Source organism: Ochotona princeps, chromosome 23 (assembly GCF_030435755.1).
Source record: "Ochotona princeps isolate mOchPri1 chromosome 23, mOchPri1.hap1, whole genome shotgun sequence".
Lineage (NCBI taxonomy): Eukaryota > Metazoa > Chordata > Mammalia > Lagomorpha > Ochotonidae > Ochotona > Ochotona princeps.
The window spans coordinates 5,574,439-5,599,901 of record NC_080854.1 but is presented as its reverse complement, the minus strand read 5'-3'; the positions used below and the strand labels follow the sequence as shown (position 1 = coordinate 5,599,901).

Genomic DNA, 25,463 nt, shown 5'->3' with positions numbered 1-25,463 from the left:
CGTTCCCATCAATAATGTAACAGGGTTATCTTTTCCCCTACATCCAGCATTTGTTTTTTGTATTTTGGATGACATTATAACTGGGACGAGGTAAAATGTCATTGTGATTTTTATTTGCATCTCTCTGAAGGCTAATGCTCCTGAGCATTTTTTTCATGTGTCTGTTGGTAACTTCCATTTCATTGCTTGGACGTTCCCTGTTCATATCCTTTGCCCATTTCTTTCCTGGATTGTTTTGTTGCTGTTGAGTTTCTTGAGCTCTTCATAGATCCTGGATGCTAATCCTTTGTGAATTGGATAGTTCACCAATATTTTCTCCCATTCTGTCAGTTTCCTCTTTGTTGAGTGATTCCTATGCAGAATAGAAGCTTCTTAGTTAAATGTAACCCCATTTTTATATTTTTAGCTTTTTTGCCTGATCTTCTGGAGTTGTTCCAAGAAATCTTTGCATATTTCTTGCAATTTCCCCGATGTTTTCCTTGAATAACTTAATGGTATCATTTCATAGACTTAGATCCTTGATTCATTTAGTCTTGTTTTTTGTAAGGTATAATATGAAGATAGGGGTCTTGTTTATATTTATGTTTGCACAGATTTGATTTTTCCTAGCATTCTTTGTTGAAGAGATAATCCTGTACGTTGTTTTTGGTAGTATGGACATTTTTATATTAATTCTTTCAACCCATGAAAATGGAATATTTATCCATTTTTGTTTGTTTTGCTTGTTTTCTACTTCTTTGCTTATTTCTTTACAGAGATATATTTGACATCCTTATTTAAATATATCCCAAAGTAGTTAGATTTTTTGTAGTTATTATGAATGTGATTGATCTTATAAGTTCTTTTTCAGTCATGGCAAGACTGCCATGCAGTGGAGCCTGGCACAGTAGCCCAGTTACTAAAATCCTCTCCTTGCACACTGGGATGCCATATTGGGTGCAGTTCTAATCCCAGCATTCCCGCTTCCCATTCAGCTCCCTGTTTTTGGCCTGGTAAAGCTGTTGAGCACGGCCCAAAGCCTTGGGACCCTACACCCATGTGGGAGACCTGGAGGAGCTCTTGGCTCCTGGCTTCAGATCGGCTCAGCTCCAGCTGTTGCAGCCACTTGGGGAGTGAACCAGCGGACGGAAGATCTAAGCCTCTGTCTCTCCTTTTCTCTTTATATCTGCCTTTTTGATAAAAAAAAAAAATAGTAAAATCTTAAAAATAAAGATTGCCAAGTAGTGAAAAATATTTTCCATTTCTGTTTGTTCTGAAAGGTGTTTTGTTCCCATTCATTTATAAGTGGCAGGTTTTCTGGATACCAAAGTTTAGGTTGGCATTTTCTCTTATGGCTTCAACTATGTTTCTCCCCTAGCCTGTAAGGTTTCTGATGAGAAATCAGCTGTTTGTCTAATTGAGGGAAGGGATCCTTAAAGGCAATCTGGAGTTTCTCTTATGCACATTTTAATTTTTTTGTTCTTTTTTATCATTCCTCTCTTGCTCTTTATTTTTTACTCTTATTTTCCATCTTCCTTTTAAGTTTTGCTGAGGACCTTTAACTCCTCTTAAAATAACATTCTATTGAAAAAAAAATTGGGTGTATATGGTGGGAGTGGAGGGCAAGACTCAATCTTCTTATCGGGGTTCTGAGAATTAAAATGACGTAAGATAGACTGACAGGAGAAATGGATACATATTTATTTAATATAGCTACACATAGGAAACTGCCTAATACGCTGAATTACACAAGAATAAGTTCTAAAATGTGATAAAGCTATGGAGCCTGTGCTAAGGTGAGGTTAGTTTAACAGAATTGGTTTGTTCAGATTCCCCTCCACCTCAACTTTCTGTCCTTGATGATAAGGTGTTATGTCCAGGAACCAGTGGTGTGGTGCACTGAGTTAAGCCAGGGCTTATGATGCCAGCATCCCATCTAGGCATCATTTTGTGTTCTGGCTGCTGCACTTCCCGTCCAGCTCCCTGCTAAAGCTCCCGGGAGAGCAGCAGAGGATGGCTCTAGTGAGGATGCCCCTGCAGCCATGGGAGAGACCCAGATGGAGCCCTTGGCTCCTGGCTCTGGCCTGGCCTAACCCCAGATGTTGTGTCCATTAGTGAATCAGTACATGGAATATTTCTCTTGCTCCTCTCCACTGCCCTTCTATAACTTTGATTTTTAAATAAATAAAATAAATCTTTCAGAAATTTATTTTCTTTCTTGGCGTAAGAAGAGTGTTTCTCACATGTAAATATCATCTGTTTTGAGAAACAGAATGCAGTACAGAGAGATCTTGTACCTGCTGTTTTTTAAAGTGACTTTAATTCAAAATTGTCAATGTGTCAGAGCAGCATATTTTGAGATAACATGTTCTCCAGTAGCAAATATGAATTTAAGTGATCATATTAAGTAATCGTTAGGATTGGTGAGCTGAAACTTCATAAACCTAATGGTAGCAGGTTAATTAGCCTGACAGAGAAATGAGAGTTTGATAATTGCTAATGGTTTTAGGACTGCACATGGTCTTAAAGGTGGATCTTATTTTAAGACTTTATCATAAAGAGTAATGTGGAATGAAAATAAAAATCTTTACAGGATACTTTGTTGGAAGCACTTAGAAATGTCTTAAGCGTTTAGAAAATGCAACACAAAGTTAAATGCATGGCAATGAAACAGGATACGCATAATGTAACATTAAGCCTGTGGGTTTTTTAAGGTGCATTTGTCATATTCATTTGAAAGCTAGCAGCTGGGGGTGGAGGGAGATAGAGAAAGAGAGACAGAGAGAGAGAGAGATTGACACAGAGGATCTTCTGTGCCTGCTGGTTCACTCCTCCACATGTTCACAATAGCCAGGGCAAGCCAGGCAAAAGCCAGGAACCATAAATTACCTCCAGGTCTCCCCTTGGGGTGACAGGAACTCAAATAACAGACTGCTCATCGGCTGACTCACAGGCGCCCTAGTAGATAACTAAATCAGAAGCCATGTAGCCAGAACTGAACATCTTGAATATTATTGTTCTGAGATTCTGATCCTATACTTCAATTCCATGGAGAAATTTACTAGCTTTGTTTTAGCAGGCAGGCAATCTGGTTGGCTTCAGGCTCAATTCACCTGGTTCAATTCTGCTCTGCAGCTGGTGGTTGCAATTCCGGCTCCATTTCCAGTCTGGACTGCTCCAAATCGCTCCAGCACATATGCCACCCAGAGCTCTGTCTTAGGCCTGGATATGGCCAATCTCTTCCATTTTCAAAAACATCGTTAGGCTCATTTGTGCAGCTCAGGGTTGAACTTCAGTGTTTGATGACTGGTTTTATGGGTTTGCCTTCCTGATCATTCACCTTGCCACAGTATTCTTCAAGATAACCAGTTTGTTGGGATAGAGGGATTCCTTTTCTTTAGTCATCTAGCTAGAAAGCTAGAACTTTTGTGACCACACATTGGAATGCACTTCCTCAAACATCTCGCATGGAGGGTTAAGGTGGCAGTGGGCAAGGGGACTGAGAGAAAAAAAAAAACCACAATGGGGATCTTCCTCATTCTTTGAACCGGAGTTCCTCTTTTTCCAAATTTCCCTCTTTATGTTTTCCTGTTGTCACCACCACCGTGCTGCTTAGGGGAGGGGGTGGGACGAAGCGCTCTTTACAGCTTTAGTAGTTACTTCTCCCTCCAGGAGGTAGAATGGCAGGGCTTCCCTGGAACATTCTGTCTGCAGGAAATGACCCATTTCTGATATGAATATAGGCTAGGAGTTATTGAAAGTAGATAGATATAGATATAGATATAGATATAGATATAGATATAGATATAGATATATAGATGATATAGATATAGATATAGATATAAATTCACTGTTCAGTGGTATTTCTATTCTAACACGTATTTCTTTTCATTTACTTGAAATTTAGACAGAGATTCTATGCAAACAGCCTAGGGTAGGCTGACACCAGGAGCCCAGAACTCCAACTGGGTGTCCCATATGAATGGCAGGCACCCAAGCAGCTGGAACATCCTCTGCAAGAATTCCTTCATGGTGCGTGGAGTGAGATCCCCATCATTGTACATCCAACCCAGCAGAATCAAATGGACAAGGAGAGACCCAGCACCCGAGATAGAAAGAAGTGCTCTGTTCCCCGAGAGGGAAGGCAGAAGAAGCAAGAAGCAAGTTGATTTGGGTGCATGTGTTTTGAGATCTATGCATAGCTTTCTGTAATATGCATTTCCATGAACTTCTTGAAAGCCTGTCATTACAGCTTGAGGCTTCATCTCTTTCCTGAACTGCAAATGCGGTCTATGTGATTGATGACCTGTAGGACTCCTTCTCTAAGAAGCTTCGTATCACATCACCACCTAGATCTCCAAGCTCACTCCACCTCCGCCACCAATCAGCATCCCCTCTGGATGTTGGTATTTCAGGCAAGGATTCTACCATCACAGGGTCTCTGAAGGCATCTTTCATCATAGCTTCTCCCATCGTTCTCATTCCTACAATTCCTCTCCCCCACAATTCCTCCTAGCCTCTACACTGCTATTTGTTTTTAATTCCAGGCTCCATTATCTTAAGAGGAATAATCTTGGGCCTGGCAGCATGGTCTAGCGGCTGAAGTCCTGGCCTTGAACATGCCGGTATTCCATATGGGCGCCGGTTCTAATCCCAGCAGCTCCACTTCCCATCCAGCTCCCTGCTTGTGGCCTGGGAAAGCAGTCGAGGACGGCCCAAAGCCTTGGGATCCTGCACCCATGTGGGAGATCTGGAAGTAGCTCCCGGCTCCTGACTTTGGATTGGCACAGCACCAGCCATTGCGGTCACTTGGGGAGTGAATCATCGGACGGAAGATCTTCCTCTCTGTCTCTCCTCCTCTGTGTATATCTGACTTTGTAATAAAAAATAAATAAATATTTTTTAAAAAGAGGAATAATCTTTCTCACTCTACTCTCCACCTATATCCATTCTAAACACCGACACCAAGTTGATCTTCTCAAAGTCTTGCTAGATTTTTACATCTAAAACAAATATAGTCCATTTTCTCTAGTGTTTATGGAATTAAGTCCAAAACACTTAGTCTGGTGTTTCAAGATCTGTAACAATCTGGCTCCAACCCACACTTCGAATCTTCTTGATTATTATTTGTTTATATGAATCTGATCCAGCCAAACAGAAGCACTTATCATTCCAAATATAGACAATAGGTGCTTGTTCCTCCTCACACTGGCGTCCATGTCTTGAATGCATTCTTCTCTCTTTCTCAAAGTTCCACAGGTATTCCCTAACCTCCATCTACAATATCATCTCTCTCAGAGGCCTTTGTAAGCTGAGCAGTGTATTGGCTCCCTCCTCCAAACCTTTGCAACACTTTGGCCCAGTCCTCATTAAAAAAAAACTGTATTTATTATGTTACTGGAGAATCAGATTTACAGAGAGAAGGAATGACAGAGAGAAAGATCTTTCATCTGCTGGTTCATTCCCCAAGTGGCTGTAATGGCAAGTGATGAGCCGATCTGAAGCCAGCAGCCAAGAGCTTCTTCTGGGTCTCCCACATGGGTAGAGGGTCCCAAGGCTTTGGGCTATCCTCTACCGCTTTCCCAGACCACCAGCAAGGAGCTGGATGGGAAGTAGAGCAGCTGGGATTTGAACAGGCACCCATTTGGGATCCCGGCACACGCAAGGTGAGGGCATCAGCCACTTGGCTACTGTGCCGGGCCCCTAGTCATCATTTGATAACAACTGAGAGCCCTTCCCTTGTCCACTCATAATCAAGTAAGCCGATATATGTGCCACTGGCTAACTCAGCTCCACGCCCAGATCCCCAGACACTCCTTTGAAGCCAATGAGTGATGCACAGGAATTCTCTGGGTTGAAATGATTTTGGCTGATGTCTTGCTGCCAAAGGCTAAAAGCCTGGTGTGCATAAATTTGTTCACCAATAAGATCACTGAATTGCAGCCTTCTGTGTTTCCAACTGTGCCGTCATAATCCACGTCACTGAATCACAGCTTCCAGGTTTTCAGTAGCTCCCCAGTTCCTTTTGGACGACCAAACCTGCTAACCTACTTCTCCGTGGGCTCAGAATCCTGTTGAGTACCTGCGAGCCTGTTTCCCTGTATTCCTGTCTGCTGGGAGACTCGCTCCCAATAGACTTCTCTCACAGATGATTCTGACACCCTCCATATGTGGCTTACATTTCTACTTCTGTCATCGCAAATCCCTCGTCTACAGGGCTTTGTCTCTGCATCTTCAAGAATCGGTGCATAGTTAGTATGCCTTTTCATGAAACACTTACTTTGGAATAATTTCAGATTTCTGGAAAATTATAAAAACAATAGAGAGCATTTCCATAAACATCCTGCCCAACTTCCCTTCATATTAGTTCCTTATATGTCCATGGGCTTGTTGAAACTAAGAAATTAACTTTAGATAGTTGATCACGAACGTCTTTTGCTGAGCTAGGATCTAGCCGAGACACCACCCTGAAACTGTCATCATTTCTCTTTATTCTTTGACAGCGTCTACATCTTTCCCTGTTGTTTAAGACAACGATGTTTTCTGCAGAGCATTAGTAAAGTTTTTTGCAGAATGGTCTTCAATGTCATTTTCTCTGATGTTTCCTTTCCCTTGTTTATTCGTTTTAACTGGAAGACAAAAATTGTACATGTTTATCATGTATGGAGAAATATATTAACAAGCATATATATTGTGGGATGACTAAATCATGCTAAATAGCATGCCTACACGCTTTTTGTGAGTAGAATCCTTTAAGATCTCTCCTGGCAATTTCAAAAATATGTATGTTATTAATAACTGTAGTCACAGTGCTGTACAATAAACCTGTTAAGGTACCCTTTATATCTAAGTGAAATTTTGGATCCTTTTATCAGTATTTTCCCAACATCCAGTCCCTGGTGATCTCAGAGTCATGCTTTCTGTACAAGCCAACAAAAAACAACTCCCAAAACACTGCTAATCAAACTAGAACTCTTTGGAAATTTGTGCTTACATAAATCATGGCATTTTTTACTCTGTCTCCTTGGACAAGGTGTAGATGGCGCTTCCCTAGCAAAAGGCAGTTCTTCTTGTTTCTCTGCTTTCCCTTCTTTTCCATGCCCCACAGGAAGGCATGGATTATGACAAATATTAGCATATGTGCTAGCTTAGGTTGATATCTATATGCTTTTAAAGACCTAGCCGTGGCAGGCATTTGTGGAGTAAGCCAACGGATAAAGCACACATGCGCTCTCTCTCTCTACTTCTCCCTCCTTCTCTACTGAAGTTCAAATAAATTAACTAATCTTAACAAAACTAGAAGTAACGAGACCTCCATGAATTACTTATATGTGATATGAAGGTAGAGCAAAGCTACTTTGGTTTTAATAAGCTTAATGTTACAGACCTTATAATAGCACTTAGTTTTAAGCATTTTGAAACAGCAGAATTGGTCTTTCAAGGGTGAAAGAACTAAATTACTCTTGCCTGAAAGGAAAAAAAAAATTATGAATTGTGATTTGACATGAAATCTTAGGGACACTAAAGTCCCTGCAAGAGGATATCAGCCTCCTTTTACCGGTGGTTGGGTAGCAGATCCCTCTAGGTGCTGGTGGACCCTGTATTGTCACTTTTGAAAAAAAGCCAGAGGAGTTGCATTTGCCAAACTGGAAATCAGACACTCTCAACTTCTGCCATCCCATCAGGACAGAGGCATCAGGTAGGTCCTTCAACCTCCATGGAAATGGAGAGAGGAGCAGACCTGGAATCCATCCTATTCTTATGCTACACGCTCTGTGACTTTGTCCCCCAGAAGGACCCTCTAACTCTCTGGTTCTTTTACAAAGGAGAAACCTACATCCTCCATGCCTTGGAGTAAGGAGACACTCTCCCTCCCAATCTAATTCTCCCCTCTCACTTCAGTCTGGATGCGAAAGACTGGCTGACACCACCATTTTGAAAACTAAGTTTTAATTTTAAATCATCTGTCTTACTTTGAGTCTGACAACAGATGCTATTTATTTTCTACACCAAGGAAGTGGGATTAAATTGCTCCAGAGAAAAATTCCAAGTGCGTATAAAGAAGGCTTTAAGGTTTGCTAGATCCTACAAGGAGCTGTTGTGCGGACTTGCGTCATCATCTTCTTTCTGAACCAAACTCATACGAAAACACCACCCATATTCTGAACTTTCTTCTCTGAACTGTTGTCCTACAGTCAGGTCTTCATGTTAAAGCCATGTTGTCTTTGTTTATCCACTGATGCTTTTCCTTCTTTTTAAACCTGTGCTTTAACATTTTGCACATCCTTATCAGACCCGACCATTCTGTGACATTGTCCTGTATTCATACCGGCCCTAATGTCTCCCATGTCTTCTCCTAGTTGCTCACTTACAATTTGGAGCTTGCTCCTCCAACTCAGTATAACTACACAACTCTCCACAATTGCTTCTTCTTGCCCAAATGCGTTTTTCTAAGCCCTTCTCCTCCTAGATGCCTCCAGGGAAGCCTGCAACGCACCCCTTGAAAGTGGCTCTGCTCCTGTGACACTGTAGTCAACGGGTTGTCTTTCTATGATCTGGCTATTCCTTGTCCATGTTCCTGCTGACTCTCTCTCAGCCTGACATATCTGAGGGCTTAATCTTTACCGTCTGCCTTTTCCACTCTCTACACTTCTCCCTTCCTGGAAACACAGTCTCAAAGCTTCATGGTCACTTTTTGCTTCTGACTTTTAAAGGTGAATCTCCAGCCCTAAGTTTTTACTGAAGCCAGTATTTCCTTGATTGATTGATTGATTGATGTGTCTGAAAGACAAAGAGATCTTCCATCTGCTGGTTTATTCCCCACCTGGTCGTGTCAGCAAGGCTGAAACCAGGAGCCATGAACTCCATCCAGCTCTTCACATGATGGCAGGGGCCCAAGCATTAGGGCCATCACCTGCCTCCTTGCCAGGCATGTTAGCAGCAAGGTGCATGAAAAGCAAAACAGCTGAGAGACTCCAACCAGCACTCCAATATAAGGTACAAGCAACACTCGTGACAGCTTCACTCATTGTGCCACAGCACAAGTTCCCAGTCTGATGTTTCACTGGCCCATTTCTAACAGGGAAAGTTTCATTTGCATTGCTTTACAGGCTTGGAATAGTCAACTCATCTTTTTCTCCTTCCTTCCTTCCTTCCTTCTTTCTTTTCTTTCTTCCTTCATCACTGCCCTGCCTATATTCCCTAGTGACATGCCATTTGAAGCCTACTCTTGGGATCTGGGCTGCTCTCACTCACATGAGCATGGGTTTTAGAGCCATCATGAGTGAGTGGATACAGCGAGTGTGAGCGATACCAAGTATCAGTCCAGAGATATTCCCTCTAACAGTGTCTAAATCAGTGAGAGCCTTGAAGAAAAACTGCAAGAGTAAAAGGTAAAACTACAGCACTAAAATGGAAAATTCAAGTTGGAACACATTTAAACATTTGATAATATCACACTGGCCAGTATGTGGGAAACAAGAAGTTTCACAACTAGCCAGCATGACAGTGATTTGATACAGCTAATTTAAAACAACTTTTCAGAGTATCTCTGAAAAATGTAAATGCACACATTCTATGACCCAGCAATTTCACTTCTTAATTTATACCTATCAAACATATATACTTGTGTGCAGGAGATTTGCTTAAGAATTTCATTGCAGGCTAAAATTGAAACAATGGAAATAGTATAAATATCCCAACTGAGAAGTGGCCTAGTAAGCTATGACATATCTTATACTCTAGAACATGATACAGAAACAGAATATTAAGGTAGAAGTGCTTTACTTGAGCCTCTTCAAAAACACAGTGTTGAGTATAATGAAAAAATGAAAGTGGACAAATAGCCTACAAAAGTAACATATCATTTCTATAAAATATATATATGTACATTTAAAAAGACCAGAATACTGGTGTAGTGGTATAGCGTGCTACTCCTTTGTGCCAGCATCCCACGCAGGTGCTGGTTCACATCTCGGTTGCTTCACTTCTGATCCAGTTCCATGCTTATGACCTGAGAAAGCAGTGGAGGATGGCCCAGGTCTTTGGGTCCCTCCACCCAAGTGGGAGACCAGGAAGAAGCACCCAGGGCTACTGGCTTCCAATTGGCTCAGCTGTGGCCATCTGGGGAGTGAACTCACAAATGGAAGATCTTTCTCTGTATCCTTAATCTGTCTTCCCAATTAAAATAAATAAGTCTTTTTAAAAAAAAAAAATCAGTAAAATACTCAGTGTATTTTAGGAGGTTATACATGTCAAATTATGTAGCAGAAGATCTAGAAGATCTACACATCAAAAGCGTTATTTCAACAGTGGAGGCAGGAAATAATTAAGGCTGGGCTGGTGGTCCAAAAAGACTGTGTCTTTATCCGCAAGGTAAGTTTTAACAAGAAAAATACATATGGTTATTAGAGAAGGGGAGAGAGTACATGCAAGAGAGATTAACTACTAAGAGGAACCAAACAAGAAAGCAGGGATAAGGTTAGAAATGGAACAGCTGGAAAGGAGTCAGGGCACAGATGGGTCAAAGCACAGTTCAGGAGTTGCGCCTGCAGATACAGCCTGTCCACTGCAGTGCTTCTACAATATGAGTTTCAGCATACTTGGCAGGCCCAGATGTGTCCTTAAAAGAACCAAGTTTGGTTGGAAGAGCGGCCACTGCAGATAGGGTTCATGAGGTCAGAAGAAAAAAGCAGTGGCTGACTAGTGATGAAGTGTGGTGTGTTGCAGCTTAGGTTTAGACCACAGCTATTGGGTGGCCAGCAAAAGGTCTAACCCAGTGGGCACAGGCTCTCAGTGGAATGCATAGGCAAGGCAGGTTGCAGAGTTTGACTAATGAGCACCTGCCCTGGGTGGTAGGTATCAGGCAGGAAAGGCTCTCAAGAGATGGACCAGATGCAAATTTCGGGGATAATTGTCTTGTTATCTTAGTGGGAGACTGCATTGTGCCTTGGATAACTCATATTTTTTTCCTAGTCAGATCTTTATTTGATTTTAATTTGGGGAAAGGCAGGGAGAAACAGAAGCAGAAGTAGACAGATTTTCCATTTGTTGTTTTACCTCCCCCCAGTCAAGGCTGGGCCGTACTGAAGCCAGAAAGCCAATCTGGGTCTTCCATGGAGGGAGCTTGGGAACCTTATAAGATCATACATCAAATCTTGCAGGTACAGTGAAAGACAATTTGTCTTCAATAAGACACTAGTGAAAAAATAGAGTTCCCCACATGTTATATTCCTGCTGGTTTTTTAGTAAGAATAAAACATGTAGTAGATAATTTATTCACTAAATTCTTCATGATAATTCAATCTCTTACATTTTGGTGCTAATAAGACATAACTTGTTGATTCACTTCGGATCACCCAGCTTCTAGAATCCAACATTTTAACATATTTCCGTTGGCCTCTGTCACAGACCCACCTAAATATGTTCTTTTCATTTTTCATCTCCTTGTACTTCATCCCCAAACTCTGCCTCCCAGTTTCTCCTTTCAATGAGAGGTCAGCCATGATTGAGATGTTCGTCTCCGAATCCCATTGCTTTTCCACCTAGCTCCAATTTGAAGAAACTTGGCAGTTTCATATTTACTTGAAACTGATATTTTCTGTAATTCTTTTTATAAAATTCCAAATCAAAATAAATTCTGTAAAACCAGCCAAGAGAAAGCAAGACACGGAAACACTTGTACTGGGGGTGAAGCCAGAATGATTTGTCAAATCTACATACTTATAGGGCAACTTCCGATCAATAGAACTGTGCCAGAATCAGTTCTAGGTAACCAGAAAATCTGCCCTTGTTATTGCGATTTCCAACTGCACTTCACCGTTGCATTTGGCAATCAGACAGCCCCAGGAATGTAAATCCACGCCATTTTGAAAGTGGGGGAAGGTGAGGGGACTCAGCCTGGCTCCTGCTATTCTGATTACAGCATTTGTGGCTTGCAGAGATAGCTCTGGATTGGATGCTGGGTTTTCTCTCTCTAGAAAATGGCTTGGGTGGTGTATCAGGAAGGCCAAGGGGCACCTATAAATGGTAATTTCCACTTAACCCCGCAGCAAGTGTCCCAGTCTCTCTTCCCTCCGATATGGCATTGCATTTACCTCCATGGAATTCCCCTTCCTGCCCACCACCTCCTGCAAGAAATACAGCACTGAAGCCACTGGAGCGAGGCAGTGCAATCCTGCAGCCTTCCCCACCCCACCCCACCCCACCCCTGTTTTAATGTGTTGAAACTGTCTCTAGGCGAAAGAAGGGAGGTAGAAGCCAGATGGTTGTAGCTGGAGTAAACCTACAACTGAGGAGCTTACAGATGACCAAATCTGGTCGGAATCATTATTTTCTTACACGGTATTAAGATAGCAGTATTGACTAAAGATTTTCAGTGGATTAATCTTTGGAGTCCTGGTCTCCCCCTCCTATGTCCACACACAGAGAAGGCAGCCCCCTTTTCTCTGAATTCTCCAAAGCACCACCCACAAAGGACTACCACAGGCTTTTCTGGAAGGTTGGGCAGGATTATGGGAGTAAGTTGGTGATCACAAAGAGTTTGCATCACAGGTATTCAACAATTCACAAATGTTATCCAAAAGCTTTTAAAATTCTTTAACCTTCTGTTGCCTTCCTCTTTAGCAGTCTGCATTTTCACCCTCCTGGGCACCTGATGGATCCCTCCTGCCTCGCCTCCCTACACTGACTCCACCTGTTATGAAATCCACTTGGTTCAGCCTCTGTATCTGTATATCCTGTGCATATAGACTCAGCTAGTTGCAGGTGAAAACATCTATACTGAACATGAACAAACTTCATTCTTGTTGCTATTATTTCCTAAGTAATATAGTTGAATAAGTAAAGATGACTTAAAATATACAGGAGGGTGTATATGTGTTATACAAAAGTACTTCAAAAGATATGTGGAAAAAATAGAATTAGAAGGTGAGTTTGGGGGCAGACACTTGAGTCAACAATGAAGATACAGCTGATCAGAGGATTTGAGTTCAAGTCCCAGCTCCGCTTGTGACCCTGGCCTCCTGTCAGTGTGGACCCTGGGAGGCAGCAGGTGATGACTCAGATGCTTGAGTACTTGCCACCCATATAGGAGACCCAGATTGACTTTCTAGTTTCTGGCATTAGCCTGGCCCAGTGCCAGCTGTAATTAACCCTTAGGAAGTAAACCAATGGGTATAAGGTCTCTCTACCTCTCTTCCATACAGAAAATAAATACAAATTTTTAATAGCAATTAACTTAAAAAAAAAAAACCCAATGAATCTATTTGGGTTCAGCATGTTGGGTACAACATTTTGTAAGCACCATTTAGAGAAGGGACTTGAGCACTCTCAGACTTTACTGTCTGAGCAGAGACTGGAACTCATCCCTGTATCCTGAGGGAGAACTGTGCTGTGCAAAGGCAACTGAATGTCCATTTAGGTACATTCACCTAGTAGGCTCACTCCCAGACAAATTCATTACTGTCTTTTCCAGCACTGTTTCTCTGGCTCTCATACTATTGGGATTTCCTGCTGTTCATCCCTGGCAGTAACTACACAGGATGAACTCCCAAAAGCGGGGCTTCGGAAACCAATTGCAAGTGTTGACTCCCCAGATCAACCAGTCCCTCCATCCAATCTGGCCACAAATTCACAGGCCCCCATAACTGCCCCCCCCCCGGGGTCCATGAAAGTCACCAGAATTGCTTGTATTGCTTGTAGAACTGAAGAAAATGCCTTAGCTTCTATGACCAGTTTGTGCTACAAGACACAACTCAGGAAGAGACAAATGCAAGAGAAAGGATGGGGCAGGGAACTCCCATATCCTTTCAGGGTTTGCTGCTCCTTAGGCACCTAGATGTCTTTGCTAAGCCAGAATCCCCCCACACTATTATCATTTGGGATTTTCTTTTAATAGAGGTTTCTTTTTGCAGGCACTATCGATTATAAACTTGGCCATTGGCAATGAACTCAATCATTAGCTCCTCTCCCTCCTCCCCGCCCCCCCAAGGTTCAAATTTCCAGGGACAAGATGCTTCTATCATTCTTGCCATGCAGAATTTATGTGAGGAACTGGAGCCAATGACCACATCTCTCTTTTAGTAGACCCTAGCACCTCAATATGTTTGCCCATCTTGTGAAAGATAATAATCATTCTAGAGCTACTTTTCCCACCCCTCTTAGGTGGTCAGCCTTCCTGCAGCTCTTTCTTCCTATAAACGCCTTATCCAATCTCTATGTGGTATGTCCTTTCTCCTCCCGGAACAAATCACTCAGAGGAACAAGAATTTCATTAGCACTAGAGCTGATGGCCCCTACCCCTGCCTCTTCCCTCCCAGAAGGATCTTTGCAACAGGTGCTGAAGGTAGACCTCAACGGGTATTCCTCACCACACCTCTTTTCACACAGGCACGCTCTCTGCTTTCCTGGGCCACCTTCATTGACTAGTCTCGGGGTCACTGTCTCTGGAACAAATGAGAACAGAGTCCTCCTGACTGTCCATGGAGTTCTGTTGGTTCCTGCTCATTCAAGAACCTATTGGACCACTCTCAGAGCTGCATCCCTAGACCCTACAATGCAACCAGGTGAACTTGCTTGCCTCTGTACCTCTGACTTCTCTGCCTCATTCCCAAGATTATAAGACCAAAAGCAAAAACACACGACACTAGAAACTCGAGCGTGCCTGTGCTGTTCCCAGAGGCCTTCCATTTGAAGCAAAAATCTCACTCCCTCCTGTGGCCCCCAGTCTCCGATTTGGAGGGTGAGGTCCTGGAGCCCACACTGGTTTATGTGAAACCCATGTTTAAGTCCAGCATGTGGCAACGTGCTCCACTCGGATGACACTTTTGGTTTCTAATAATAGAGCAGATGAAGTAATATTGCAATTGATGTTCCTGGGGATTTGATTGGATAAGTGCATAAACTGTGGAGGGGGAAGAGGGTTGCACGGACGGATCACATTAGTATTCCCATCCTATCAATGTGCGGGGCCGCAAGCCACGTCAGCCAGACCCAGTCCCTGCGTCTGCCAGTCCCGCCACGGATTCATTCGGGATCCTCAAACCGACGAGCCGGTAGAGGCGAGGGATCGATGTAGCCGATTGGAGCCAATTGCCTGCTTCGGAACGGCCAGCCCTTCCAGGCCCGATGACAGTGGAGGGAGGGAGAAAAGACGAAACCAGTGCCTCTGGGGGAAGACACTGAGGCAAGAGCGACACCCCTCCCACCGCCCCCCGCCTTGCAGCGCAGGCTTTGAACGCTTCCCCCCCCCCCCCCCCCCATCTGAATGGAAACTCGGAGCCGCCGGGCGGAGCGTTCCTTCTGGCCCAGCTTCGCGATCCATGCCCAGAGGAAGGCGATGCGCGCCCGCGCCAGCGTCCAGCTCCCGGGACAGGGCCGGCGATGCTGCTGAACAGAACTTGATCGCGCCCCTTCCTTGTTGCTAGTGGAAGCGATGCTGCAAGGCACAGCCAGCGCTTCCCCGGCTCTCCTTCAGGCTGAAGGTTACCCGCCCGCACAGCCAGCCCCTACCCTGTGAGCGCCGCGCCTCCGGTCCCGGCTCCGGTTTGCTTGGCGGCAGCGCGCAAGGCAACAACCGGGCCGCCCGCGCCGGGGCGCACTGCACCAGCGGCTTCGGCTTGGTGGATGTGTATGCATGAGTTCTGCACTGAATGGGCGCAAAAAGCGCCCCAGCCGGTCCACCCGCTCCTCAATCTTCCAGATCAGCAAGCCTCCGCTGCAGAGCGGGGATTGGGAGCGCAGGGGCAGCGGCTGCGAGAGCGCCCACAAAACCCAACGAACCCTGGACGACTGCAAGATGGTGGGTGAAAATTACGCCTCTGGGTTATTATTATTTTTTTAAGAGGGGGTGGGAGAGTCGTGCATGTGAATCGTTTGCTTAAGTGCCAGCCACTCCCCCGCCCCCAGCGCCTCCATGCCGATCACGTGCCCAGACACTATTTTTAAATCTGCAGTTCCTCACATTCAGGGTGACACCGGGGTGGTCAATGACCTCGCGCAGAGAAGTGTCACTGAGAGGGTCTTGAGGGTCAGCGGAAGCAGGTGGTATTTCTACCCCCTCCAAGAATGGTGGATATCAAATAGGGGGTGAACGGACTCGCTTATCGTGGGTGGGGAGGGCTTGAAGGGTGGGGGTGCTGCTTTGTGGGGAGACAGCGGCCAACAAACCCAAACAGAGCGCACGCACAAGGAGCTGCAGAGGGGCTGAAGGTTCAGTGGGTCGGCCCGTTAGGCTCCTAGATGGAGAGGATCAGTGGCCAGACAGGAAGGAATGGGCTTATTCCCACACTCTGCCTTTGGTCTGCTCACCTTGCAACTTCAAATTCATTTCCTAGCAGGAGCAGAAGGGGGAGGGTCCATGGCCCGGTCCCCCAGTATCACTCTCCAATGACCTGGGGCTAACAGGGTTTCTCTCCAGAGAAGCTCTAGCGTTTCAGAAACGGGCAGGGGCAAGTAGAACTAGAAATAGAACTCAACACCGAGCCAAGCTTGCCTGTGAAAAATCAACACTCGACTTGGACAAACAGACTTTTGTCTTTGCAGTCTTAAGCTTTAGCCCATCTCTGGACTCCCTTGCTGGAGATCCTGGGAGTGCACAGGTTCAGGGGTGAATGAAGGCTGCTGGATGCCCCTGTAAGATTTGCCAAAATAGGAAACTTGCCATGATGTGTCTGATGAGAAACTCGCTTCTTTTGCAGCTTGTCCAAGAGTTCAACACGCAGGTGGCCCTGTTTCGAGAGTTGGTCATTTCCATTGGGGATGTCTCGGTCAGCTGCCCCTCCCTGCGGGCGGAAATGTACAAAACAAGAACCAAAGGCTGCGAAATGGCCCGTCAGGCACACCAAAAACTGGCTGCCATCTCAGGGTAGGAGAGTGTTGGCATTGTTTGATAATCCTTATACGGGATGCGCGATGCAGATTGAACTGTGCAGTGGCCCAGGCGGCAGGAAAGGGCTCTGTCAATTTGAGATGTGTAACCAATCACCCTACCATCAGGTTCCTCCCGGGGCTATTTACAAACTTGAGGACAAATAAGAATTCGAAGACTGAGGCTTTGGTTTATAAATATGGACAATTTGGGTCGTTAAGTGATATTTCAAAAATTTAACATTCAATATATTGGCCTACTAAAATGTTGGTAGATTTTTGAGGGGGTACTGTTTGGGCATAAAGGACAGTTAGATCATCATGCCTCAAGATGACTTTTGTATTTGTTGCTGCACAAAAGGTTCTGTGCTTTAGAGAGAAAAATCTTTGCTAAAATCTCAGATTTACTGAGCTATTTATACCATGGGATAAATTCCTATGATGCCGCTTAAAATAAAACCCCTAAAACAAAATCTTGTATATAAATTACTCTCTCCACTGTGGTGATATGAAAAAGAAGTATTAACATAAATGTTTACATATTAGGAGAATATGCAAATTGAAATGAACCTCGATTGGTTTTGTTCCCAAATCTTTATTGATTTTAACACGCATGTAGACCAAGTGCATGTTAGGTAATAATGTAATGAGTAAAAATTTCTCCATCCACTGCTTGGATTCTCAAAAGTGGCAAAAAAAAAAAAAGCAGTTAGCAATGGATTTTATTAACAGTTCCTATTTTCAAGCTAAGTACTTAGGGCAAGTAAACATGGGAAGCCTTCTACAAATCCCTTAATTTTAGTACTTGGCTCAGTCTAGATTTAGCTTTTCTCGGTGTAGCTGTGTGTGAGTGTAACTTTATCCAAACAAGAGTTCAAAACAGTCAGAAGACAGTGATGTGAACTGACGGGTCCCTAAGAGGAAACGGGTCTTGTCACCTGTGTGAAAGGCTCACCCTTGGCTGTCTTTAACGCCAGCAGTGCAGACGGTGACTGGTACGGTATAGAAAGGTTGGAAAGTTACACATCACTTTTCTTAATAACCGGCTTATATTTGACAACAGACATTTTATACCATTTTTTTTAAAAAAATCCTGTCTATTTGAGAAACAAAATAAGGGAGTTTTTTAGCTAGTAGAAATATTGATAGGCCTTACATTTTGTGTTTTGTTTACTTAACAAAGTGAATTATGGACACTGGATATAAAAGGGTGCGGGATTACTGACTGCTTTGGAAACTTGTTGGAGGTGGGGCTGTGGGTCGGGGGCGGGAACGCAGCTGTAACAAATGGCAGACAGGGGTGAAAGGTGAAGGGCAGTACTGTTGAAGGAAAGGGCTAGGAAACAGCTCAAAGAATGCACAACTGGGACCGGGAATGGGAAGCTCAGAGCTAAGAAGTAGCATTTTTGTAAACTGAGCCCTGTGTCCAAGCATATACAAAGTGACATTCAGGCTCCCTTCAGGCTTAAACTCAAGACCAGCACCTATTCACTGCAGGAGGCACTTGTGTGCAGCCTGGTTTGCCACACACATGCTTCTAAAGAGTTGGGAAAAAACAGATCTGAAATGCTTGGCCGAAAGTTGGGTTTGGAAGATTTCCGGTGGGCTTTCTTTACTGGGCTTTGTGTGCCTCTGCTGCTTGCTTACAGGTTACCTGAAGGTTAATGTTAGTGCAGGAAGTTTGATGACAATGAGTGGGGACATGTGGTACCCTCAGAGCCTTGCAAATGCAAAGACCACATGTAAAATGCTCTAGGGTACAGTTTGACACATTTTTACCTCTTAAAAAGAATTAAAATAATATAGTGTTCTTTATGATAGCAATCTCATTGGAAGAAATTCCTTTAGTTCTTCACCATCGGGGCATCATTAATGAAGAGTGGGACCCTTTTTGGTGAAATTCTGTTTTGGATATTGCTTCTTATATGGGTCCTTTTTTCAGCCATGCTGTTGGGAGGCTGGAAGATTCACCAAGTCCAAAGCAAGGGGGGAGAAAGCAAGATTCTTGAGAAATGTAGAGAGGACTGCAATTTTGAGTGCCTGCTATTTGCTGTAATGATACAACTAACTCATAGGACAGTCCTCGGAGACAGGGAATAGCATCCTTGCTCTACAAATGAGAATCAGGGATTCTGAGCCAACCCAAAGTCGTGCAGCTAAGCATCAGCACAGCGTGGCTTTTGTCCCACATTTGCATGTTTCTGAAATCCGTGCTCTTTCCTGTCATTGTAAAAGATGTTATGTAAAAAAGAACCAAGTACTGATACGTGCTAAAACATGGATAAACCTTCAAACGAGGATGCTAACTGAAAGAAGCCAGTCCCAAAACACCACTTGTCACCGGATCCTGGTTTTATGCAATGGCCTAAAAAGACAATTGATAAAGATGCAATGATTAATAATCATCTGAGGCTGGTAGCAGGAAGAGGGGCTGGCCACATAAACTTAAAGAATCTTTGTGGGTTAATGTAAATATTCCAAAACCGGACTTTGGCGTTGGTTGTATGGCTTTGAATGGATGTAAATAACACCTTTATAAATGTTTTGCCAAAAGGTATTATCATCATCCCCAACACTTGGTCTTGTGTTGGCTTTATCCTTTTCTGTATATGTGTCCCTTAGTAAGGTGTATAGGCATTGGGGTTATGGGAAAACAGAACTTGGTTCTCCATGCATTCATCAAACACCTGCCTGACAGCTATCATCAAGTGCCACTGCTTCGCTCTGTATACGAATGTGAGTAGGGAAAGGCCAGGGACTGATGAAGCCAGGAAATTTACTCATTTCTGAGTGGTACAGACCACCTTTTTGTCCTTGTGTGCAGCAAGTGTGGGGACCCAAAGGAGAGAGAGGAGAAGGAGAGAGAGAGAGAGAGAGAGAGAGAGAGAGAGAGAGAGAGAGAGAGAGGAGAGAAGTTAGACAAGGTAAGAAAGGAAGAGAATGGACATTGAGTAGAAATTCAGCCAGATTCTGTATAACCCTTTCATCCTTGGTCCTCAAGAAATATGGTGAACACATGAAAACCCAGACTGTGGCTCTCACTATCTATCCATCTTCAGTGATATAATCAAGACCTTTTCTCAAGTTGTGTTTAGATTCCCAGAAGTGTGAGCACTGCTTTTACTTTCAAAAGCATCAAATATTTTCTAGACAGAACCAGCCAGGGGAATCTAAGACCTCTGAATGGCTGGATTTGCCAGTTATTCTGCCTTCACAATTCGAATCCCTTCTGGATATTAAAAAACAGGACTTTAAAAGGTCACTTGGGAGAGTGGTCTGCAAATCTCTGCTTTTTAGCAACAAGTTCTTCCTTCCATGCAAATGGGAAAAGCCGAAAATTTATGAGGCAGGTCAAAGTGGCATTGCCATGTACCACTTGTGTGTCTCTGTACACACCTGCATCACATCACGGACAGGTGACATCCTTAGCACTGTCTCCCTGAACTTCCTTCCCAAAGCAACTTCTGACACACCTTCAGAGGATCCCTAGGGCTCTGTGACACTACAGATTCCAAGAATTTGAGACCCAGACGATCTGAGGGATGGCAATTTGGCAGAATGCAGCTAAAGTTTCTGCAGTCAGAGAAACCATCATAGATGACCTGGGTGGAGTTTAATTAACTCTGAATCTCCTTCATCTATGAACTAGTTCTCATGATTACTCTTGGATAGTTGAGAAGAATAAGTGAAGTAGGTATGGGAAGCAGGAAACATATTCCCAGCCTTGAGATGCTTTATAAGCATGAAGATACTTTAAGGCTGAAATGTTAGTGTCTTGCTTCCTGATCTAGCACCTGTCCCAACACACACACCACATCCCGAGAGAGGAGAGAAGAGAGCCCAGCACACAGGCAGGGGCAACTCAAGCAGCTGACACCCTGTAGGAAGCCCCAGAGCCTACTACGATGACTGTCGAACAAGGGTTAGAATTCATTCCGTCTCTTAGGAGGTGTCTGTGATGCTTGCTTTGGACTGAATCTGCCTTCTGCACAAGACTGCTACAGAGGGCCAGAGTGCAGAAAGACTGACTCCAACCTTAGGTTTAGGGTGAACGTTTGGCACAGCAGGTAGGTTGCTACTTGGAATGCCTGCAACCCAAATTGGAACGCCTGGGTTCTAGTCCCAGCTCCTTTCTCAGATACAGCTTCCTGTTTATGCACGCTCTGAGAAGCGACTGGCAACAGCTCCTAAATGGCTCCCTGACACCCACGTAAGACACTTGGATCGAGTTCCAGGCTCCCAAGCTTCAACCTGGTTCAGCCTTGGCTATTGTGGATATGCACTAGAGAATGGAAGGTTTCTTTCTTTCTCTCTCTGTACCTTTCAAATAAAAAAAAAAACCTAAATTAAGTGAGGTTTAAGTATAGCACTGTGAAAAGGTAGTTTATTGTGATGGGAAAATATATTAATTCTATCAGATTAAGCCTGGGTAAAAGTCTTGACCACTTACTAAAGACTCGTGTATGAACTCATTCTACAAAATACTTCATAGTGATGTGTGAATGTCTGGTAAATAGTTTAGCACAGCGGCCAGGGCCAGACTGGTAATGGTGCTATTCACAAGTAGTGTGACCTTGGACAAAAATATTGCCTTCTGCTATCTCAGTTTCCTAACTCATCAAATAGGGTTTATAAATAACAAGGAGCAAATGTTATCGTATTTTTGAGGATCAAATGCTGAAAATATCAGCATGTAGTAAGTCTTATTTAGAGCAGGGTAACAGTATAATTCTTAAGACATTTAAAATTCAGAGTGTCAAAACAAATTTTTGGTTGGGATAAGTCTTTGTGTACCTTAGTATGTTATATTATGTTTGAGGAATTTTCTAGATGATAATTTCCCAGATGGTTGTATTGACATACTTCAGCCTAGATTCTTCATAAATCATATATTTTTAAGATCTGTGGTTCTATTTCTAATACAGACCGTGTGGCATGGAGTAAGTTTCCCGATGTCTAAGTGGCAATGTTAAATGTTGTGTCCCCTGGCTTCATCATTTTGGTTTCTATGCAAACTCATGTGGAATCTCATAGACTGTTTATGGAAATGAGCTGGGAAAAAAATAAGTGTCCTGTAGGGAGTTTGGTGATTGCATTTCAGAATTAATTTATTGGGGTTTAACCATACATTACACACGCAAGAATCATTCTTCCCTTCCTAGTTGTGCTCCATGTGGAACAAGGTCATGAAGATGCTAGGGACCTGTAGCACCACCGTCAGGATTTTCCTCCAGCCAGGCCTCTATTTTCCCCTTTTCTCCTTCTGCCTCATCTCTGCTTGTGTTTCTTCTTTCTTGGTCGGGACTGGTTTTGATTCCCATTTACTTTTTGTGCTGCATCTACCCCGACCCCCACTGCCCCAACTCAGTCTTAGCTGGTTTCTTGTCCAGTCCCTTGTTTCAGTTTGCTGGATTATGGAAGAATAGAGACTTGCAGCTCATGTAGTAATGCCCAGTCCACACTATGGTCAAGACAGAGCAATTCTATGGGAGTAGGGTAGCAAAGAAGAAGAGCTCTGTGACCTGGGGACAGCTTGCACAGCTTTCTTTGATTCACATGGTAGAAAAGGCCTTGTGTGGGCAGTGACAGGTTCTGCTGTTAGTAAAAACAACCTATGGTGGGCAGCTATGCCAAGCCACCCACTCGCTGTGCTTTATTTTCCCTTCCTATGACAAGTATTTTGCTTTAAAATGTTAACTTCCATTGGTCACATAGTAGAATGCAACTGGTGCTTATGAATAAAGCAATACATTATCACAAATATGGGAGGGAAGAACAAATGTGTTTGACTTTGCTAGGGCTGTAAAAATAAAGTGTACAGAATGTGGGGGAGGGGGATAAAAGGCATAAAAAATAAAATTTTATTGTCGCTGTTTTGGAGGTACACATCCAAGACCAAGGTGTTGGATACTTCTGGGCTTACCCCTCTGCCTTCTATTCACACGCATTATTTTTTATATCATTTGCAGAGTTGAAAAAGATGTGTAACCATGCAGATCTCAGACCAGGGTGGGGAGTGTTGGGGCGTGGAGGAAGGTGTGTGGGACAGACAATTCAATTCTCCCTTCTCTTTCTTCTGCATCTGTACCGGGGCAAGGGTTGAGGAGGAGAGAGGGTCACTCCTTGCTGTCAAACAACATCGGCACCCAGAAATGGGAGATGGTCATCTGATGACGCCTTAAAGACCCCAACGTGGGCAAGCATGTTCCAAGGATGTTACTTGAGTGGATTTGATAGCTCGGAGACACTGTTGGTTGGCTCCAAGGTTAAGAAAATCTTCAAGGTATTTTGGTTGGCAAAGTACACCTTAGTGTCTCCGCAGACCTACACACACCTGCTGCAGAGTTGGCCAAGAGAGCCATCTGTCCTGCTCCACTTTCCAATCTTTGATGAGACACTCACCATCCACTGCTGATTCAGATGAACTGGCTACCATGTCCCGTATGTGCATCTGTATATGTTTTTCCGCTGCAGGGGAATCAGGAACTGAGGAGGCCCAGACCTGATACGTGCACTCCAAGGTTGGATCATATATCATGTAGATTTCCATGCAGCCAGGGTTTGAGTCTAGAGGTCTAGCTGGTGAGTCCTCCAAGAAACCTCACCTGGAATGACCGCAGACTTGACTCTTGTATGCATCAGCCAGTGCAGAGTCAGGTAGGTCCATCATCTGGACTAGCCAATGCACATATCAATGGATGCAGCTGCCTAACCAGATCTGCCCTTAGCCCCATCTCCCAGATAAACTGACAAGTTCTGTAGCCTAGTCAGGGCAACCTCCAACAACCCCCACCAGGCCCATGCCCAGCTCTGTTTTTCCATGTGCCAGCATATGATGCAGCCTAACACGGGAGAGTGACCACATTTCCCGTACCAGGATCAGTCCCAGCCCCAGTCTTACACCTGCCAGAGGGAACTGTGGTTTAGCCAGACATGACTTGCACCCCATCCTGGCTCATGCCAGTGAATGCTGCAGTAAAGCCTGGCTGACCCACACATATTCTGGCTCTTATGGATGCTAGCTGGTGCCATGGCCCAGTCCAGCCCAGTCCTCCCCAACGTGCAGCACACATGCCAGCTGACAAGTGTTGCAACCCTGCCAGGCCTGGTCCACTCCCAGTTCAACGCTCACATTCACCAGTGGAAGCAAGGGAACAGGGGAGTCCCTGAAGTTCCCTATACCAGGCCCACTTCCAGCTCCAGGTCTTGTGCATGCTGTTAAGTGCTGTGGCCCAATCTGGCACAACCCATCCCATCTCAGCATTTGCTGGCTGGTGTTGTAGCCTAGCCCAGCCTGGCTAGGCCCCAGCCCCAAGTCTCATGTGAACTAACGGGTGTTACAGCCAACCTAGCTCAGCCTGCACCTTGTCTTGACTCTTACACTTTCAAGGGGGTGGGGGGAGAAGAGTGGTCGTGGTAGGGGGAGCCTTGTGAATGGTCCATCCCGGCCTGCCCCCCAGAGCTATCCCACACATATGCCAACAGGTACTATAGCTGGCCTGGCCTGGGATGCCCCAACCCCAGCTTTCACATTCACCAACAGGAGCTTCAGCCTGGTGTGGGCTACCCCAAGTTCCCTTATCAGGTTCACTCCCAGCCAAGGATCTCACATGGGTTGGTGGCTATTTGGTTCAGCCTGACACGACATGCCCTAGTCATATTTCTCACTGGTGAGGTACCACAGCACTGCCCTTTGAGCACCCCTTTGAGCTAATGCCAGTGGGTACAACAGCCCAGCCCTAATTGAAACACCCCTAGATATGGTTCTCATGTTGACTGATAGGTGCCATGGCCTAGCCTAGCTCATCTTACACCCACTCTGGCTTTTGTGAGATGCTGGGGCCCAGCCCAGTTTGGCCCATTCACCCAGGCCAAGGGGTGCTGCAGCCGTATTCATCCAGTCTACACTCCCCCACCCAACTGTTGCACTCATAAGTGGAAGTTGCAGCTTAGCAGGGGAGTCCCCAAAGTTCCCTCTCCAACCTGGATCTTGCTTGGACCTGCAGGTACTTCAACCCAGCCTGGCATGGCCCTCCTCTAGTCTTGGCAGTTGCCAGTGGATGCTGCAGCCTGGCCTGGCCTGGTCTTCCTCAAGTCCCAAATCTTGCTAGTGGGTGCTATAGCCCATCCAAGCCCAGTCCTGGCTCTCATGTGAACTAGAGGATGCATCTGCCTAGCCTGGCATGACCCACACCATGCCCTGGCTCCTTTGTGAGCCAGCCCAGTTTACCCCCAGCCCTGGCTCACTTGCTCAGCAGTAGGAACTTCAACCTAGTAGGGAAGTTTCCCAAGTTCCCTTACCAGGTCCACTCCCAGCCTCAGATCTCATGTGTGTAGACAGGTGCTAGGCCCCGCCCAGCATATCCTTGCCCCAGACTCAGCCTCTGCATGTGCTGGAAAGTGCTATAACCTGGCTCAGCTTGCCCCTGAACCCAGTTCTCAAGTGTACCATCAGGTGCTTTAGCCTGCTCCCAACCCCAGCTCCCATGAGTGTCAGTTCCATGATCGTGCCTGGCTCAGTCTGTCACCACCCCCAGCTCTCCTGCAGACTAGCAGGTGCTGCAGTGGTACAGCAGTGAACCTACAAATCCCCTACAGAATTTGTCCCCAGAACCACT

General features: G+C 44.7%; 1 protein-coding gene across 1 annotated transcript in view; it reads left to right on the top strand.

Annotated features, from left to right (window-relative positions):
- Positions 1 to 14,891: 14,891 nt before the first annotated feature.
- The window catches only part of RGS7BP (regulator of G protein signaling 7 binding protein), a 109,082-nt gene continuing 98,510 nt past the window's right edge, over positions 14,892 to 25,463 (top strand). Inside the window, exons 1-2 of the mRNA XM_004583737.4 lie at positions 14,892 to 15,778; positions 16,677 to 16,843. Coding sequence (XP_004583794.1) covers positions 15,614 to 15,778; positions 16,677 to 16,843 — 332 coding nt within the window. The 5' untranslated portion in view covers positions 14,892 to 15,613. The remainder of the gene's footprint in view (positions 15,779 to 16,676; positions 16,844 to 25,463) is intronic.